This window comes from Trichomycterus rosablanca, chromosome 7 (genome assembly GCF_030014385.1).
Source record: "Trichomycterus rosablanca isolate fTriRos1 chromosome 7, fTriRos1.hap1, whole genome shotgun sequence".
Lineage (NCBI taxonomy): Eukaryota > Metazoa > Chordata > Actinopteri > Siluriformes > Trichomycteridae > Trichomycterus > Trichomycterus rosablanca.
Genome location: NC_085994.1, coordinates 4,812,853 through 4,833,461, shown reverse-complemented (window position 1 = coordinate 4,833,461; position 20,609 = coordinate 4,812,853). Strand labels below are relative to the sequence as shown.

Genomic DNA, 20,609 nt, shown 5'->3' with positions numbered 1-20,609 from the left:
GAGGAGAACATGCAAACTCCACACAGAAAGGACCCGGACCACTCCACCTGGGGATCGAACCCAGGACCTTCTTGCTCCGACAGTGCTACCCACCATACCACCCCAAATTGAAATATTATTGTCACTGTATTAAGGGAAGCTCTGTAGTTGCACCGTGCATCAAAAAGTGCATTGAAAGTTGTAGAAGGGCCATTGACTTAAGCATGTATCTTAGATAACATGGTGTATTCAAGTTATTAAAAATAAATACATAGTGGGGGGAAAAAAAACTATTAAAATGGGGAAAGGAAGTTAATTTGGAACACAAAAAAATTATATATTTGGGCAAAATAATGCATCTTACCATTTAGATAATAGATAGTTTTAGATAATTATGCAGCTGCTGCTGTATTTATTTCCACAGAGCTTACTGGCATCGGAGTTAATTTCAGTATTTCGACATTTGCTCTCGAGCATAATTTATCTACCTGTGATACACAGTAATGCTATTCATGTTCTGGCTGTTTTCAACATTCCTTGTGTTAAACCACAGGTTGGGATTGCAGCAAACGTCTCTCACACTCTTGTGTGAGCAAATGGGAATCTTAAAAACAAACAGTTAAAGCCCCGACTCGGGTCTCCAGCCTGGAACAGAAAACTCTAGTACCTGAGGACATGCACAACACTTGTATAAGTTAATAAAACTGTATTTATTATTGAGTATATGATAGTCACACAGATAAAAAACAGCAAACATTAAAAGTACCTGTACAGTATGATACAAATGCACGATCATGGATAAACATTTGGGTAAAAGGAGCAACACGCCTGCAGTAAGAGGGTGTGTACGCATGTGTCGGAGGTCTTCAGGAAGCCGACTCTTATTTCACACACCAGTAAAAAGTGAAAAAGAATTTGGCACTAAACTGACCGGGAACACACACATGGTATAAAATTCCACGCACCGAGGAGAGGTCTTCCTGCCTGTGGTCGAATCGGACGAAATGTGAGAACTGACAGACGTACATAAACAGCCCCAGTGCTTGACATTCTTTTGGCGTGTGATGTTTGAGTAATGCTCCTGACATGCAGTGGGGCCTTATGACAAGAGGGTGATGAGTGCATCAAGAAACTTTCCTTTGTCCTCCATCTTCAGCTCGATAACTACAGAAAAACAAAGAGAGTGAGAACGTTCTGCAGATACATTTTCCTTCATTGTGATAAATCTGTCTAAGAAAATGTTTTACCCCTGAAAACCTGACTCATGCACATAACGACTGATTATAGAGCTAAATTATTTTATTTAACTATTTACAGTAGGTGAAATTGAGCTTTTAATATCATGGTCATACCGACTGTGGAAAAAGGTCACAGAGCTAGTAAACTATTGTTCAGCAATGTCTACATTCAACAAAGAATTCTTACAAAGAGCTCCACTTACCATATAGAAGCACTTTGTAGTTCTACAGTACAATTACTAACTGTAGTCCATCTGTTTCTCTGCATGCTTTGTTAGCCCCCTTTCTTGCTGTTCTTCAATGGTCAGGACCCCCACAGAGCAGGTATTATTTAGGTCATGGATCATTCTCAGCACTGCAGTGACACTGACACGGTGGTGGTGTGTTAGTGTGTGTTGTGCTGGTATGAGTGGATCAGACACAGCAGTGCTGCTGAAGTTTTTAAACACCTCACCGTCACCGCTGGACTGAGAATAGTCCACCAACCAAAAACATCCAGCCATCAGCGCCCCGTGGGCAGCGTCCTGTGACCTCTGATGAAGGTCTAGAAGATGACCGACTCAAACAGCAGCAATAGACGAGCGATCGTCTCTGACTTTACATCTACAAGGTGGACCAACTAGGTAGGAATGTCTAATAGAGTGGACAGTGAGTGGACACGGTATTTAAAAACTCCAGCAGTGCTGCTGTGTCTGATCCACTCATACCAGCACAACACAGTGCTGAGAATGATCCACCACCTAAATAATACCTGCTCTGTGGGGGTCCTGACCATTGAAGAACAGGGTGAAAGCAGGCTAAAAAGGTATGTAGAGAAATAGATGGACTACAGTCAGTAATTGTAGAACTACAAAGTGCTTCTATATGGTAAGTGGAGCTGATAAAATGGACAGTGAGTGTAGAAACAAGGAGGTGGTTTTAATGTTATGGCTGATCAGTGTGTAGTCGACCTACCAGATGTCTTGGTAATAAGCGGTTGAACAGTTCTGATTACAGCTGTATCTCACACACTAGATTTTAAAACAGCTTGTCAGTAGAATTTCTTCACACCTAGAGTGCAGAACATGATATGCAAGTTTTCCATCACAAGAATCAGAAATGCAGACTATGTGGCAGGTCTGTTGAGATCTCATTGTCTACATATTTAAGATAACAGTTCTGTACTTTTCACAGTTACTCCCAGCTGTGATGAAAGAAAGCACACAATCACAGTGCACTCACGTGTCATAAAGTCAAAGTCACAGGAGTAAGGGGCGTATCATGACAGTTGTGGAATTTCAATGATTTTTTTTGCAACTGTTCTGTGTGTAACTCCTGCTGGCCAAAGTGTCACTCAAATTAAAAAATGGGAAACTAAAAAGACTTTGTGGCACAGCCATCTAAATCACTTTAGCCAGTGTCTAAGACTTTAGACTTAAGTGCCTATTAAACAACAATAAAATAAAGGCTGGTTTGACTACATCTATTAAACTGAGTAAAATGTCACAATGAGACAATGTGAAAACCTCAGCACAAATGTAAAAAAGAAGATTAGTAGTCAAATAAAGCTGGCATAACGTTAGACTAGGAAATGAAAAATGAAAAAATAAAAATCTCCTTTTAATAAAACACTTTTGCTGTCACATACGTACACAAAACCAACAATCTAGACTTGTTTATTAGGATTTTAACGTCATGTTTTACATTTTGGTTACATTCATGACAGGAACGGTAGTTACTCATTACACCTGATTCATCAGTTCACAAGTTTATATCAAACACAGTCATGGACCATTTTGTCTCTCCAGTTCACCTCACTTGCCCACGCAGACACGGGGAGAACATGCAAAGTCTACACAGAAAGGACCTGGACCGCCCCACCTGGGGATCGAACCCAGGACCATCTTGCTGCGAGACAGAGCTACCCACCTAGCCACCCCGTTTTTTTTTTTTTTGGATTGTCCAAAAATGAGAAACTAACACAACAACTTGGATTAATTAAATAATTAGGTGGTGCAGAAAATTCGTTAAAATCATCAGACTTTGTGGCACATCCACCTAAATTACTTTAGCTCATGACTTTCCAGTGCCTATAAAATCAAAATAAAGGCTAGATTGAATACACCGATAAACTAAACAAAAAGTCAAAATGGGACTAAAAAAACCTCATTACAAACAATATAGCTTAACGGAACCCTTTTCCACCCATGCACTCTGCACAGGCACCTCTATCTGCCAATCAGGGTCCTTACACAGCGTTTGAAGACCCCGGCCACATAGTCCGGCCATCCCTCCCTGCAGGTACTGCCAATTATGCCCGCTAAATGGCGCCCAGCCGACCGGTGGCAACGCCGAGTTTCGAACCGAGGAGTTCAGAATCCCGGCACTGGTGTGCTAGCGGAATATCTCGCTGTGCCACTTGGGTGCCCAAGCTGGAATAACTCTTCACTAGTTAATGAATTAAAAAAAATAACCAAACTTTTCAACAAAACACTTTTGCTATCACATACATACACAAAACCAACAATCTAGATTATAATCCCTTGCAAGGTTAGTAGAACACTGACGTCTAGAATAGAATCAATTCAGCTTTCAAAAAAACAGTTCAGATCTGCAGTACATACTTATTTATTGATCAATGACGCACTACAATAGACTAGCACCACGTCCAGGTTATTCCTGCCTTATACCCAATGTTCCCTGGTAAAACCAGAGCCACTGTGACACTGAACAGGATAAAGCGGTTGATTGGATTGAAAGCTTTCTGGGTGAAAAAGGGCCAGCATGATTGACAGGAAAAGCCCTTTCCAAGGAAAGTCCTTGTTCTGACTGACTGGTTACGTCTTCCCCACCCCCACACACACAATAAAAAAGCCCAGGATGCACATGGTCAGGATGGAATCCGCTAAAAGGGGAACTTCCCCAAATGTTACATTATTTAGACCTGAAAGTACCACTTGGCACCACTTTGTAATGAGACTTCAGTTTGACACAAGAGGTAAGTGGTAAGTGGACAAGCGTACGTTTCTAAATACTGAGATCAGGTGTTTCAGCCACACTTCCTGTGATTATACATAAACCACAAAAAATTCCCCAAAATTGTCCGTTTTGCTTTTACTTTTACGACTAAATGGTTGAGTGTGTATGTTTGGATAAGGAAAGGGTTGGTTTTGGTTTACAATGTCGCTTTAGGTCAGGTGTCCACATACTTTTAGTATCTGAAATGAAGTGTTTAGTTTGGTCAAGCAAAATCAACTTATTCCTAAAGGTATCACATATGCTTTGCTATTTTTAATCATACTCAATTAGAAATAAAATCTAATTTAGTTATAGCACTCAAATTAAATTTAAAAACCTGTGTCCTTCACAGACTGATCACTTGATGCTAAAACACAGCAATATCTAATTGATCAAAGCCAGAATTAAACCCAAAACCCTTGGATGCAAGGTGAGAATCTTGAAAAGCACTGCGATTTAATTGCAAGGCATTACATTTAAGAATAGCCAATCCACCTACTGGCACACCGCTCTACCTATTACACTGCACAACAAACAAGGTACAATCATATTATTCAGCAACTACTACAAAAACTGCTTTCATGGATCCTAAGTTAAGACTATTCTATCTAACAAGTTTAAATTAGGCAACGTCTCAGAGGGTCCGTTTTAAGCCAGGATTAAGTACTTTAGTGTAGATTAGTGGGTCCGAGACTAGTCAGCCAATGAATTAGAAGCCTGTTTGTACCCACATGTTGCTAAACTAGGGATCTCTTAAAAAATAGAAAAACAAAATCCAACAGGTATAGATGAAACTGAAGTATCACAGCCAAAGAGCAAGACATATAGAGCTTTTTTTATTTGCAGTGAAACAGCTCAACAAGTGACCTTTCATGTTTGAAACTGTACTGTGTTTTTTATATTAAAATACAGTAACAGAGACCTAAAGGTGACTTGTACACTTTTCAAATGGATAGTCAGCAAATGTTGATTCCTCCAGATTGACCTAGATGACACTTATTCTGTAAAGATAAATATACAGGCTTCATTTGCATTTGCCTGTAATACAGTTGCACAGCTGTGTGGCTCCACTAAATTTCCTGTTAAAGGAAAGTACTGTAAACAATCCATGATTTTATTTGCTGTGCAAGGAGTCACAGACCTGGGGAAATGTATTGTTTGGCCTATGTGATTACTGCCACCTCGTGGACTACACAAGCCTTTTTTTCGGCTTCGACGTATGTAGAGGTCGCCACAACTCACAGATCATCCCTGTCAGCATACATGACCTGGCATGTACCCCAGCTACCCAAGTGTAATGAAGCCTTTTAACAGCATACATTAGAGTGACCGTACGTCCTCTTTAAAATGTCCAGGATTCGGCTTTTGTAGTCTGCACTGTTTTTGCTGCACTTGTCAAATATTTAAACACATAACCCATACACATTGCCATTGTGCCACCAATTACATTAAATTAGTGGTCTGACTCATTTACTTACTTGAAGTGTCAAAGTGATCATGCAGCGTTCTTGAGCTTGTACTTTCAGCTGCTTTCTCAAACGCCCTTCCAAAGAAGCTAAAGACAGAAGCAGTAAAAATAACATACACGTACATTGTGTTTAACATGTCTCTTCATCCGAACACACAAACACCATCTTACTTTTTCTTGTTAGACGTCTCTGACTCTGGTGGAATGCCCAGGACCATAACGGTTCCCTTCTCCACATCCATCGGAGCCGCCATAATAAGTGGTAACAGCTTGCAGCGCTTATTTCTAGTCTAACACACAAACACACAAGTACATAAACCTCCACGATCTCACATACAGCAGGTACAACACAGCCTGAACAATTTACTCTCACTTAGCCTAGTTAATCTATTGGGACGCAATAAATTGGAACTTTCCAGTAACACAATGATTTCAAGCACACACAATCAGTCCTGGAATGGCCATCTCAGTGTCCAGATTTGGATTCCATAAATCTTTGGTGGGAAAAACTGTTGCAGCTCAAGAAGCTTGTGCACAAGAATAATGGAAAAAAACTCAATTGCTTATTGGAGATTATTAAGGCAAAATGATGTTCCATCATGTACCGATGCTGGGGGTTGAATAATAGTGCATGGACAAGATGTTTTTCATTTAAACTCAGAATGATGTCATCAATTAATCTACTTTCTATGTTTACTGTAAATTCTTGCTGTAGATTTTAATTCAGTTTAATAAATTAATAAATTCCAAATTGCAAATTCCAGATTCTTCCGGAATTACATCGTGACAAATATGACATTACACTCCTAAATAAACACTTATAAATAAAAAGTACTTTAGTATATTTAGTTAATGAACTAAAAATTACCAAAATGCTACAATATATACTAAATTATTAAAAAACGTTAAACCTTTGAACTTTATAATTACCCATTTAGAAACATTTGTTATGCATAAGTGTTTAAAACATCAAATAAAAGCAGAAGCACCAAGTGTATGTAATGCTTACAGAGCAGACAAAGGCTTTGAGCAGGTATTTGCAGAGCAGCGTCAGAGCCAAAGGCTTGGAGAACAGTCTTACATCTGGTGTACCCTGAAATATTTAAATATTGAGCAAAATTAAGTCAAAGCATAACATTAAAACACCCAATTTTGACATTAAGCTCAACTGACAGTAAAAAAAGAACAGTGAATTCAGAAAGTATTTAGACCTCTTTTCGCCCACACTTGGTATACTGGTGCATACAACATTCCAAATCAAATCCAGACCCCATTAATAAAAACAACAAAAACAAAACCTCTTATTCACAATAAGTATTCAGACCAGTTTAAGTCATTTGTAGAAGTCCCACTGCAATTACGTCACCGCAGTTTTCGCTTTCGCATTTAAACCAATGGGATGAGGCGCCACAACCCGCTAGCATACCAGCTAACATCTCCCTGTGTACCAAAAATGGTTAAACTGACACTGACAAGCCTGAATCTGCAAATAAATAAAAAAATCAATGAGAATTTATTTACATTTAAAAAGAACTTGTGTTGCCTTAGACCATATTAGAACTTTATCTACAGTACATTAGACTGTCCTTAATTAGCGGAGCTGGTTGTTCATTCAAAAAATTACTTAATTAATTTGCATTTTAGAGCTATATAAACAAGCTTTATTGTTAGGCTATGATTCGGTATATTATTGCTTTATAATGACAAAGATGAGACAGCTTTAAGACCAATGAAATGCGTGTTTAATGTTAAATACAGAACAGAGCAGGGATGCGCGTCTTTTCTCTATTAAAAAAAGGTTTAAATTTAGCTCCTAGGTTAGATATACAGTGTGAAACGAAAAAAAAAAGTGTTTAGGCTAAATATTGTAAATACACATCTAATCAAAATATGGTAAAAAAGAAATATAATAAAGTCTGTAAGAGTTTAAACCTGCGTTATTATGCGCGCTAGAAGAACCAACACGTTCATCTGATGTGGTTTAGAGAGAATCTGAGTGGGGTAGCGATGTTCCCCTCGGTACTAAAACTCTCTCTGATGGGGCTCGTTACACTAATACACGTGTACTGTACCTGCATGCGACTTTACAATGCGACAAACTATCTATTTAGTAGGTATAATTAACATAACAATATATACTACATTTCAATACATTTTTATTCAACGAAAAAATACATTTAAATCATTCCAGCAAGACCAGAAAGAGAATATTTGCAGGCTGCAATGCCATATTAACCGTCATTAAGTGTTTTAGTTCACCAAGGCTGTTTGAATATAGTCTAAATTACAAGTATTTATTGAGTGTGAACTAAATTTGATCATTAATAAACTTGCCTATAATTCCTGTTGCGATTGTTTACATTTTAAAACACAAAGCCTGACACTCAGCAGCAACGCATGAGAACAGGTTGCGGGAAAATGACGCTCCTAGCTCATTTTCATTATGAATTCATTTAACATTTATTACGCCCGAATGTAAGCGTAAAACAAGATGGACCCTGCAACAATATAAACAAAAAAAAATAGAAGAAAGAAAGAAAAAACTTGAACACCGCGGTGTTGCGGTTGCTTGGCATGCCCTGCGGTTGGCTGGTCTATACCGCGATATTTCAAAATTGCGGTTAGCGCGACAGCCCTAATGCTGGGATTGCCTTCACCGCTAAGGAAGCATCGGATGCTCCCTCGTTATTCAGTTAGTTTACAGCTTCGAAATAAGGCACCTCATAAGGCAGCATTTTAAGCTATCTCAGAATTCGGAGCGTCTTCTTTTGGGAGCGTAGGATGATGTAAAATTAGTCTATATAAAGTGAGCATTAGGTTTTCGAACAGACCCTTGGACTTGATGGCTTGGTGTCCCACCCACCGATGGCTAATCTGAAGTAATGCCACAGGACTTCTGTATTTGTGAGCCCTGGAAATCCACTCAAATCTTTCCCCAACAAGGAAACCAAATAGAAAATAAACATACATGGGCAGCTTACCTCTAGTAAATGGCAGTAAAGAAAGGGTCCTTGTGAAAGAATAAGATTGGTGCAAATGCAGCTGGCTACAGTCTGCTGGATGGCCTTCAGCTTTTTCTTAGCCAGATCGATCCCTAAATGCAGCCTCTCGATGTTACTCCTGCACAAAGCAACAACAGGTGAGACTCATGACTTCAGATCAGCGTAATAAACCATGTTGTTTAGTGTGGGTTTTGTTTTTTTACCTTGAAAGGCAGTCTAGGGCTTTGATAAAGTTGTCTGTGGCACTCTCTTCCTTCTCTACGTTCTCCAGGAGGGCTGTAGCAGCATGCACCACATCAGCAGCCAAGAAACGGTTCTTAAAGCCAAAGTGCACTCCAAAGGTCTGTACGCGTATATCCTTCATCCTAAAACCCATAAAAAAAATAATAAAAACTGACCATGAGTTAAGATTTCCAAATGTAATAATTACAACCACTTTCACCAACCCCAAACTGGTCAAGGAGGGCTGCAGACTAGCACCTGCCTCCCCCAGACACACGTAAAGATACCGCCCAGTTCCTTAAACCAGCCAGCAACGGTTTCTCACAGAGAGCCATACCGTGTACAGAGAGTCACGCTATGGCCCAAATGTTCCCACTCGACAAGTGGCAGCACCTCAGCCACACAGCAGGAGTGGCTCTAAATATGCTTAAATAGTTTTAAATAGTACGAAACGTTAACCTGACACCAGTTCTCTTACCCAAACTTATTAGAGGATTCCTCAATGACCTCCCGCAGATTCTCCTTGATTGACATGTCCATGGAGTTGAACTTCTGTCGTACCTGCTTGAGTGGAAGGCTATGAAAAGAGAGAGATCAATGTACAATATGAAAGAGCACTACACATAGTTTTAAAAATAAGTCATATAAGTTGCTGGAGTTTGTCGAGAGACGCTATTTTTTTGGTGTTCAGATGCATTTGCAGTTTAATAATTGTGAGGAATCCGAGTATCGTTTTAGCTCCGTCTTGGGTCAAGTCCTGGGTATGAATAATTTTATTATTCCTTTTTCCCCCAATTATTGAAGCCAATCTGCTGCTGGGGACCCTTATGGCATCCAAGGAGGGTGTATTTTCGACTGACACACACTTCCTCTGTTGTGCGCGCAGTAAACCAAACCAATCTTTTTCTCCCATACTTGGGTGGATTTGCGCGTGAGGCCGGCTTCGCGTACGGAGAGCCACGCCCCGATCTCTGCGCTCCTCCAATTTCTGTACAGGCGCCCTGAGCGACCAAGGTCTTTACACAGCATTGATAAGCCCACGCCTTAGTCTGGTCTTTCCCACCCAGCAGACTGGAGGCCAATTTTGTCTGCTGCAGGCATCAGCCAATTGTGCCTGCTAGAGGGCACCCAGCTCAAACCCAGGAGCTCAATCTCGCACTGATGGATAATTTTTTGATGATTGTGAATTTGTGTGGGACACTCAGCAAGTGCATGTAATAGTAATTTGTGGATGTTGCTCCCAGGGTGTGGGGGGTAGGGGGCACCTTGTGCTTTATTAAATAAATGTGTTGCCAACGCAGCACCTGTTGTACGCCACATGGTTTGAAATACAGGGGTTGGACAATGAAACTGAAACACCTTCTGCGGCCAATACAGCGTCAATTCGTCTTGGAAATGACATATACAAGTCCTGCACAGTGGTCAGAGGGATTTTAAGCCATTCTTCTTGCAGGATAGTGGCCAGGTCACTACGTGATGCTGGTGGAGGAAAACGTTTCCTGACTCGCTTCTCCAAAACACCCCAAAGTGGCTCAATAATATTTAGATCCGGTGACTGTGCAGGCCATGGGAGATGTTCAACTTCACTTTCATGTTCATCAAACCAATCTTTCACCAGTCTTGCTGTGTGTATTGGTGCATTGTCATCCTGATACACGGCACCGCCATTGGATGCACATGGTCCTCCAGAATGGTTCGGTAGTCCTTGGCAGTGACGCGCCCATCTAGCACAAGTATTGGGCCAAGGGAATGCCATGATATGGCAGCCCAAACCATCACTGATCCACCCCCATGCTTCACTCTGGGCATGCAACAGTCTGGGTGGTACGCTTCTTTGGGGCTTCTCCACACCGTAACTCTCCCGGATGTGGGGAAAACAGTAAAGGTGGACTCATCAGAGAACAATACATGTTTCACATTGTCCACAGCCCAAGATTTGCGCTCCTTGCACCATTGAAACCGACGTTTGGCATCGGCACGAGTGACCAAAGGTTTGGCTATAGCAGCCCGGCCGTGTATATTGACCCTGTGGAGCTCCCGACGGACAGTTCTGGTGGAAACAGGAGAGTCGAGGTGCACATTTAATTCTGCCGTGATTTGGGCAGCCGTGGTTTTATGTTTTTTGGATACAATCCGGGTTAGCACCCGAACATCCCTTTCAGACAGCTTCCTCTTGCGTCCACAGTTAATCCTGTTGGATGTGGTTTGTCCTTCTTGGTGGTATGCTGACATTACCCTGGATACCGTGGCTCTTGATACATCACAAAGACTTGCTGTCTTGGTCACAGATGCGCCAGCAAGACGTGCACCAACAATTTGTCCTCTTTTGAACTCTGGTATGTCACCCATAATGTTGTGTGCATTGCAATATTTTGAGCAAAACTGTGCTCTTACCCTGCTAATTGAACCTTCACACTCTGCTCTTACTGGTGCAATGTGCAATTAATGAAGATTGGCCACCAGACTGGTCCAATGTAGCCATGAAACCTCCCACACTAAAATGACAGGTGTTTCAGTTTCATTGTCCAACCCCTGTATGTCCCAAAGTAGACTTAGAACCAAAATTACAGCTGTAGAAAATAAAGCACCATCAGGGTTTGTACTGTTTGACCAGCTACTCTGGTGCATTCGAAGAATTAATACTAACCATCTTGGGGTTTAGATCAGCTGTACAATTGGTAAACAAATTGCTAGATTATATACGTTACATGATTGACATGACTACAATTTAGCTTTTTAGCCATTTAAATGACATTGGTTAAATAACAAAGTGATAAATTACACTAACCCACTACCTCTTGGATCCAGGGATCAGATCTCTAGTGGTGCAAACATGTAAATTCTTACAGAGATGACTGGCTGATGTCTGAGGGGCAGTAATTAATCGTTAATGTTCTGTTATAAAGAAGTATATTGTATGAGGCACTCACCCCATGTCTGCCAGGAACTCCTGTAGCTTCTTCTGCCCATTGATGGACCAGAGCTTAAAACTGCAGGACGTGTAGCAGGAGTTACAAATGCTCTCGTACAGAGACCAGTGCTGATACAAAACCAGCCGCAGGCTAACACACAGTTAAGGGATGTTCAGACACAATCAAATAACAATGACTTGTAAAGAGCATTTATATTTATAAAAAAAATAAAAATAAAATAAAGACCAAATAGGATACTCGTATTCAAAAGAGATCCTCATGCAGTCAATAGAGACGGCGTTCTCTTCATCCTCGTTACGGTGGTTATGACGAGATACATGCCTCTGCAGAGTAGCTATGTCCGTTACATACTTCATACTGCAAAACAGAACGAACATTTAAGTACATACCCCTTCCAAAAAATAGGACCATGCTAAAAGGTCAAGACAATATTCCTTACTGTGTGATTTTTTCCTGAACCCACTGATCAGTCAGACCAATGATGCTCCACCTGTCAAAGAATATTGAAGGACTGTTAATACAGGAAGCATGTATGTACATACACATGGCCAAAAGTATGTTGACACCATTACTGCATTCGGAGATTTACTTCCAATCAACAACTGATTGCTATGGAGGAAGAAGGGATGGTTGGTACCTGCTTTCAGTCAGCATTTGACTACAACCCAAAGGTGTTTAATGAGGCTTAGATTAAAGCTCTGTGCAGGTCAGTAAGGTCTTTTCACATCAAACCATTTTGATGGACCTTGTTATTGTTTATGTTTTGAATATATCAAAAAGTTCCTTCCATAAAAAATAAAACACTTTATGATTTCTTTGCAATTCCATGACAGAGCTCAAACCATAATATATTACATTATTAGGATTTTAACGTCATGTTTGGCGTCACTTTGGTTACATTCATGACAGGTAGTTACTTGTTACACAAGATTCATCAGTTCAAGTTTAATATCAAACACAGTCATGGACAATTTAGTATCTATAATTCACCTCACTTGCACGTCTCTGCACTTAAGGAGGAAACCGGAGCTCCCGGAAGAAACCCACACAGACACGAGAGAACATGCAAACCACACAGAAAGGACCCGGGCCACTCCACCTGGGATTTGAACCCAGGACCTTCTTGCTGTGAGACGACAGTGCTACCCACTCAAACCATTAAGGCACCATGAATCCAGGCAAATTGTGTTTTTAAAAGAAGGTGGTCTACAGCTTGTCATCAGATTCCTGCCTAAGGCTGCATTTACATGATACACTGGTGGTGCCACTGTTTCCTATGGAGTGAGGCGATGCCCCCTACCTTGACAGAAAAGCACCACACTAATCTGCACATCGGTTTTACCACTTGCTGCTGCACTTAAAGTTCAAACCGACTGTACTCCGACGCTGTTCGCCAATGAATCCATGACTAATTGTTTACATGATGGAGACAAGAGCGAAGCACATAGATGAGAAATGGATCCTTAATGCATTATTTGCATTTTAGACAGCAAGTTTCCTAATCCTGGAATTGTTGTCCATAGCTTCACAGCTCTTTAATATGATTTAATTTGCCCTCAGATTAACCAAACACTAAAGTTTCATGAACCCAGTTTATTCCTTTCAATTGTTTGTCTCCAAATGATGAGCACTAGCAACACTTGTTTGTTTTAAACTAAAATACATTTCATACAAAACAGCATGTGAATAAACCACAATACTGTCACTTGAAGGGCTTAAACACTGCAGTATGTGGCAGTATGTTTGGCACCAACATTTCCAGTTGAGCAGAGGAGCTAAAGTAATAAGCAATCAGTGTAGTGGAAACAGGCTAAACACTAGTGATGTTCAGAATAAACAAGATAAACAGAATAAATTCCACATACCAAAGCATGTCTTTTGTGTCTTTGGTCATAACCCAAGCCAGCTCAAACATAACCATTGCAGCCTGTACAGGTCAAAGCAGTTTTAAGGATTAGTATTCATTGTGCTTGGTGCATAATCCTAATCACATATGATACGAACAAAGATTCAGTATGAACAGGTACATGAATAAATTACAAATGCAAACACTTACTGAAGTGCCATGGTACTCGTACTGCTCATAGTCGAACAGGATATCCCGCCTGAAAACACATGAGCATTTGTGTAATACAGGATGTGTACCAAAACGATCTGTTAAAAAGAGGAATTTTTAGATCAATGTAGTGTGTCTGACCTGCGACCCTCCCACTCTCTCCGAGCTCGCTGACGCTCAATTCGCCGTTCCAACGCTCCCTGAGAGAGACATAAAAGAGAGAAAATACAGTACAGACGAGAAACTCCATTTTTCCGCAGCCCTTGACGAAGAAATAAGAAACCATACCTCATCAAAACGACGCCTTTTTCCAGATGGCTCTGAGCCGTCATCACTTTCGTTCCCAGAATCCTCTCCATCACCATCATCCTCATCATCCCGGAAAATATCATCATAGGAGGGCACACCTAGATCGTCATCTTGCTTAATTAGAAGTTTGATCTGAAATAAGAAATTAGCTTTGAAGCAAAATTTTGTTTTACAATAAAACCTTAAAGCCCCTTAAGAACATCCACACAGACAAAATTAGTAGGTTAAGAAATATGTACAAAACATGGGACCATAATGTTAAATGTAAATAAATAAACCCAAAACGTATTTTAGAGGTGAATACGTAAAAATTAACTTTCCACATATGCTAATTCCTAAATTCTTGTCTAACAAATTCTTAAAATGTTGGAAAAGGGCAAATTTAGGATTAAGTACCTTGTAGAATTGTAAAAAAAATAACCAGTGTAAAACACACACCAACAAGAAAACTTTGTGAGCAAAGAGTACAACACCTTAATAATTGTTTTCTATGTACTCGGGTGGCACAAAGGCACTAGCACAACATTTCTTAAACTTTTTTGCACCACAGACCGGTTTCAGATAAGATACGATTTCACGGACGGGGGTGGGAGGATTTAATAATACTGATCACAAACGATGTAAAATGAGCTTTTTTTTGCAGCAACGAGACGCTGCTCCCACCTAGGGGTGACAATAAGACAATAACACGTGAAATAGAGGCAGTGAAAACAGTGTTTTTTTAGCAATCTCTAATTATTCATTCTTTCTGTGCGGCCCAGTAATAAATAGCCCACAGACCAGTTGCTACAATCAAAATAAATTGGATACAAGTAGGCTGTGTGAATACTAGTGAATTCACCATATACAGTAACATAATAAAAGGTGAATAAATTTGGTGAAATCTTGGTGCATAAAGGTACATCTAGAAAGGTACATCAGAAGGTACAGCAGATCTATGGTATCCAGTAAGAATGGGTATAAAGAAAAGTATTTGGATCCGTCAGAGTATAATTAAAAACTGACACCTGGGCAATGATTCGATCTAATTATTGCAAGATTGAAGAACATGCAGAAGTTCACTCAGTATTTGAATCAAATTGAGCTTGGTAAGGTTATGCAACCTACCTTGCGACCTGCCTTAATTAAGACAATATAACTGTACTAAAACAATTGCTTTTGCCATCTGACTAGAAGGATTGGTGTTTATGTTTTCCCAGCTAATAAATCCTGCCAAACTCTGATTTGTAAAGTGACCATGGGTAATAAAGGAGCTTAATAGGAACACAAATTGCTATTATTATTATTTACCTGGGTGTCGTTGTAGACATTCACCACGTCGACAGGCCTGTGAGTGTCACAGATGAAGAAAATAGAGTCTTCCTCAGGCTGGAGAGTTTCCAACAGGTCCACATTTGCTCCACAATTAATTAAGACAAAATAACAGTACTAAAACAAAGATAAACAAGCATGGTTATGACTTTCATTTTGGATTTCTGGAATACTACCATTTCTAAGATAGGATACAACACAAAGCCTTAAACAAAAGTAAGAAGAAAATAAACCAGGTTTTAATAGGTAAGTACACAGAAAATACTATCTAAATACTAAAAAAATATTGTAAATTAATGGACAAACATAATTAACATCAACAACCTGAGACTGAATTGTTTTTTTAATAATGTCTTTTTTTTTTAATAATAAACATTAACACACTGCTCAGAAGACCTCAGATGGTGCAAAAATGCATATGCCCAGCTGGCAGAAAACTGAAAGTTAGATTGCTGACCATGCCCAGACACTTGTGGTTAATAATAGGCACATAATTGTCTTTGCTCTCTGACTAGAAGTATTGGTGTTTGTTTTCCCAGTTAATAAATGCATCCAAGCTCTGTTTATGTATAGATGGGTTCAGTTAGTGCCCTTCTAAAAGCATCCCGATTTCTTTAATTACATTGGTCAAACCACTTAGTGTTGTTGCATAGGCTCCAGAATCCATGTTTTGTGGATCCCATTGTTATTAGACAACATGAGGGTGGGAATAGAATTAAAACATCTGATTTAATTAAGTCGAACTCAAGGTCAGCAAACAGGTCAGCAATTCAGGTTAGAACAGTTCTACAAATGACCACATACAGGTATGTAGCACGAAACTGGCAATATCACCTGTTCTTTATGTTCCAAAAAGGCTGTTCCCAGTTCCTGCCATCCTGTCACAGGAACCAGTGTATACTGGACATGATCACAGTGAAACAAGGCCTGCAGATAAGACAAAAAAAGGATTCCTACATTATGCTTAATTTCCCCTAATTACATTTGCTTTACATGTTATATAAATAAATAAATGAACACACACCTGGAGGATTTTGCAAGCACACAGTGCATCAATGTCCGCTGATACAAGGAGAGCCACTCTCTGGGGGGGGGGGGGGGGGGGGGGGAAAGCAAATAATATTCAGGTTAAGCATTTTTTAAACCACATAAAGGAAAGAGATCTGTTAAGTTAATTTTTATTATTAAGTTTTGTATAAATTCAAGTGAAACTGCATTTTGTCAGTTCAGGAAAACTAGGATGACAAGACCCAATGTACTGTACATTACTTTTTACAACTGAAGTAAACATTGTACATACACATATGGATATTTTGGGATTTTAATGCCTCCTGCAACTGTTCTTTTTCTGTGACCAGATGAATGGAAAGCTAAAGAAATCAGCAACATTCCTGTCATAACTTGTTGAAGCTCATCAGAGGCATCACTGTACACAGTCAAACAAGCATTACATCCCCTTCAGGTCAGAGGCTGCCATGCAACAAAACCCCCACTCAGGGCTCGCGACCAAATTTCTCAATGGTGCGACTGAAAAAAATCTGAGGTCGCACCGGTGCGACCAGCCGTTCGAGGGGGGAAGGAAGGCTCTGTGACTCTGAAAATCTCCGGTGCAACAACAGACACACATTAGGCCCATATCTAATCATATCTGTATGTCTAAACCAATCAGAGATAGTGAAGGGCGGGACCAGCGTCATCAACGGTGGGCGTTACACAGCGAAAGTTAAGAGTGGTAATATCATGGTGGAGTGTGTAGAATATGTGTGAGCATCTGTGCTGCTGTTACAGATGTTGGTTTTTATGTAACAAACATCAATCAAATATCGGTGATGAGAAGACGTGACGTGTTTGTCTCAGTTGTTGTTTTCTTTAGTTCACTGACATGAGAAGAGTTTTGCGCTTCGCTTTCACCGCGACTCTCTACGTAAATAATACAAACAAACATCTGTGTGAAATAACCATCAAATCCAGTCTAACAGCTCCACATGTATCTGTGTTTAGCTGGATTTACTTCACGTTAAACGTTGTTCGTTCTGTCCGGGTCACTTTTACCACGTCATATCACACAGTTCATCTTTTTTAAGGCACTTTAAAAATATCAGCGGCAAACTGACTCAAAATGTAATAATGTAATGTCATGTAGCCTATGTCAATAATATGCATCTCGTTACTGCATTAACCGTATGCAATATTCTTATCATTAAATGAGATGTGCAGTTTGAAGCCCTTAAAACACCTTGCACTTTTAATTTAAATTTACTTTTTATTTCATTTATCTTGAGTTTAAATTTCAGCTCAGTGAAGCACTTTAAGCACCAACACTTTTTCAGTAAGTTACCTTTCGTGTAGAATTGTGCTTCAAATAAAGAACTTTATGTTGACCAGATTGTTAGTTAATCATTTACAAGGCAATATTGCCTATATGGACAGCGAAAAAAGAAAAGAACCTGTAAAACTGAGGTGTTAAATGCGATGCAGTCGAAAATTTGGGTACACCTAACTTTTGTGCTGGTGCACCTAAGAAAAAAAGTTAGGCGCACCAGTGCAACCAGTGCAAAAAGTTAGTCTAGAGCCCTGCCGCTTCAGAATTTAACGCCCTGAAACTTAAACTGACAAGACATTTAAAAAAATGATAAATAAATAAACCAGAAATTAGTCATGTTGTCTGATTAAAGCATGTTATATAGCCACAGAGAGGCAAGGTATTCAAACCTAACAGCACTGTATCAAGCATAATGGTGGAACTGGTGCACTGCATAAAGTGGACAAAATAATTAAGGAAGATACTTACAATTATTGAATCTTGAACACAATTTGGCTAAATTGGCTAATAACGTGCTGAGTGTCAGAACATTTAAGCAACTTTTACAATTATCACAGAACACATTTATTTATTTATTAGGATTTTAACGTCATGTTTTACACTTTGGTCACATTCATGACAGGAACGGTAGTCACTCATTACACAAGATTCATCAGTTCAAGTTTAATATCAAACACAATCATGGACAATTTTGTATCTCTAATTCACCTCACTTGCACATCTTTGGACTGTGGGAGGAAACCCACACTGACATGGGGAAAACATGGACCCAGGACCTTCTTGCTGTGAGGAGACAGTGCTACCCACCGAGCCACCCTCACTGAATACAATTCAAGCAATTGAGGGTCAATTAGAACTTGGCGATGGTGGGGCTTGAACAGGCAACCTTATGACTACTAGTCCAGTACCTTAACGGCTAAGAATACCAACCAGAATTGTCAGCTTGTTGATAGTTGACTGAGATGAAAAGCGCAAATATACACATACACCAATCAGCCATAACATTAAAACCACCTCCTTGTTTCTACACTCACTGTCCATTTTATCAGCTCCACTTACCATATAGAAGCACTTTGTAGTTCTACAATTACTGACTGTAGTCCATCTGTTTCTCTGCATGCTTTTTTAGCCTGCTTTCACCCTGTTCTTCAATGGTCAGGACCCCCACAGGACCCCTACAGAGCAGGTATTATTTAGGTGGTGGATCATTCTCAGCACTGCAGTGACACTGACATGGTGGTGGTGTGTTAGTGTGTGTTGTGCTGGTATGAGTGGATCAGACACGGCAGCGCTGCTGGAGTTTTTAAATACCGTGTCCACTCACTGTCCACTCTATTAGACACTCCTACCTAGTTGGTCCACCTTGTAGATGTAAAGTCAGAGACGATCGCTCATCTATTGCTGCTGTTTGAGTCGGTCATCTTCTAGACCTTCATCAGTGAGGTGTTTAAAACTCCATCAGCATTGCATACCAGCACAACACACACTAACACACCACCACCATGTCAGTGTCACTGCACTGCTGAGAATCCTCCACCACCCAAATAATACCTGCTCAGTGGGGGTCCTGACCATTGAAGAACAGGGTGAAAGCAGGTTAAAAAAAGCATGCAGAGAAACAGATGGACTACAGTCAGTAATTGTAGAACTACAAAGTGCTTCTATATGGTAAGTGGAGCTGATAAAATAGACAGTGAGTGTAGAAACAAGGAGGTGGTTTTAATGTTATGGCTGATCGGTGTGTGTTCTGTAAACAATATTGGGCTTCAGTAAAAAGAACAGATGCACAAATCATTAAAACTCCAATAATTTCTATAACATACATGTTCCTTACGTGTGTGTTTAAACGTTCGACCTAAACTATCAGTTACATATTAATACATTTATAATTACTCTAAATCTACATGATAAAAGTCTCTGTGTGCGGAACACTGTGACATACCGCTAATCACTAAGATGGTAAAATTGCTAACAGCTATTTAAACCGAAAAGCCGTTAACAACTAGTTATCAACGAAACGAGTCATTTACTCACCTGGTTAACAACAACATCATAAAATTCCTTCCTAATGTCCGTCACAAACATCTTAAATGATCGCCAGTGAAGCTAAAAACACATAAAATCAGTTTTTAATCCACAACTACGGCTTTAGCAAACCGTCCGAACGCTCGCGCCAAATTCGCTCTTGAAAGAGTGGGCGAAGCTTAACGCGTCGTCCAATAGAATTACAGCTCCGTGTGACAGCTGATCAAATTCTGACCAATAGCGTCAGACTATAAACAACCATACCAACGACCTGTAGCTCTATGTCTGAAATGGCGCCCAACACATGAGTCCCTGATACCAGTAAAATAAACACTACAACGTGCTGGAGTCAAGGACAGTTTCAAATAATCATACACAGATACAGGGGTTGGACAAAATAACTGAAACACCTGGTTTTAGACCACAATAATTTATTAGTATGGTGTAGGGCCTCCTTTTGCGGCCAATACAGCGTCAATTCGTCTTGGAAATGACATATACAAGTCCTGCACAGTGGTCAGAGGGATTTTAAGCCATTCTTCTTGCAGGATAGTGGCCAGGTCACTACGTGATGCTGGTGGAGGAAAACGTTTCCTGACTCGCTTCTCCAAAACACCCCAAAGTGGCTCAATCATATATAGATCTGGTGACTGTGCAGGCCATGGGAGATGTTCAACTTCACTTTCATGTTCATCAAACCAATCTTTCACCAGTCTTGCTGTGTGTATTGGTGCATTGTCATCCTG

The 20,609-nt window shown here is 40.0% G+C and overlaps 1 protein-coding gene across 3 annotated transcripts; it reads right to left on the bottom strand.

The window, feature by feature from the left end:
* Positions 1 to 665: 665 nt before the first annotated feature.
* cdc45 (CDC45 cell division cycle 45 homolog (S. cerevisiae)) lies at positions 666 to 20,009 on the bottom strand. Of its 3 annotated transcripts, XR_010013251.1 has the most exons (19): positions 19,873 to 20,009; positions 16,540 to 16,599; positions 16,350 to 16,442; positions 15,495 to 15,632; positions 14,184 to 14,336; positions 14,037 to 14,095; positions 13,896 to 13,944; positions 13,705 to 13,766; positions 12,279 to 12,329; positions 12,077 to 12,196; positions 11,837 to 11,968; positions 9,385 to 9,483; positions 8,888 to 9,049; positions 8,664 to 8,802; positions 6,692 to 6,775; positions 5,854 to 5,972; positions 5,693 to 5,769; positions 2,172 to 2,267; positions 666 to 1,143 (listed from the first exon to the last, which is right to left on the bottom strand). XR_010013251.1 is itself a non-coding variant. In XM_062998289.1 (18 exons), the coding sequence occupies exons 1-18, from the start codon at positions 19,921 to 19,923 to the stop codon at positions 1,079 to 1,081; spliced, it is 1,713 nt and encodes a 570-aa protein (XP_062854359.1). In that variant the 5' UTR covers positions 19,924 to 20,009; the 3' UTR covers positions 666 to 1,078. The 3 variants fall into 3 exon arrangements, 2 of the variants coding, with proteins under 2 accessions (XP_062854359.1, XP_062854360.1); XM_062998289.1 differs by lacking the exon at positions 2,172 to 2,267; XM_062998290.1 differs by lacking the exons at positions 666 to 1,143; positions 2,172 to 2,267 and adding an exon at positions 5,146 to 5,215.
* Positions 20,010 to 20,609: the final 600 nt, after the last annotated feature.

Bases quoted from the DNA above. Each gene is read 5' to 3' on its own strand.
- cdc45 (XM_062998289.1), bottom strand. From the start codon at position 19,923: ATGTTTGTGACGGACATTAGGAAGGAATTTTATGATGTTGTTGTTAAC. The intron at 15,633-16,349 runs GTGATATTGCCA...TCTTTGTTTTAG, and splicing joins TTTTGGAACATAAAGAACAG to TACTGTTATTTTGTCTTAAT. The intron at 9,050-9,384 runs GTAAGAGAACTG...TATGGGTTTTAG, and splicing joins GAATCCTCTAATAAGTTTGG to GATGAAGGATATACGCGTAC.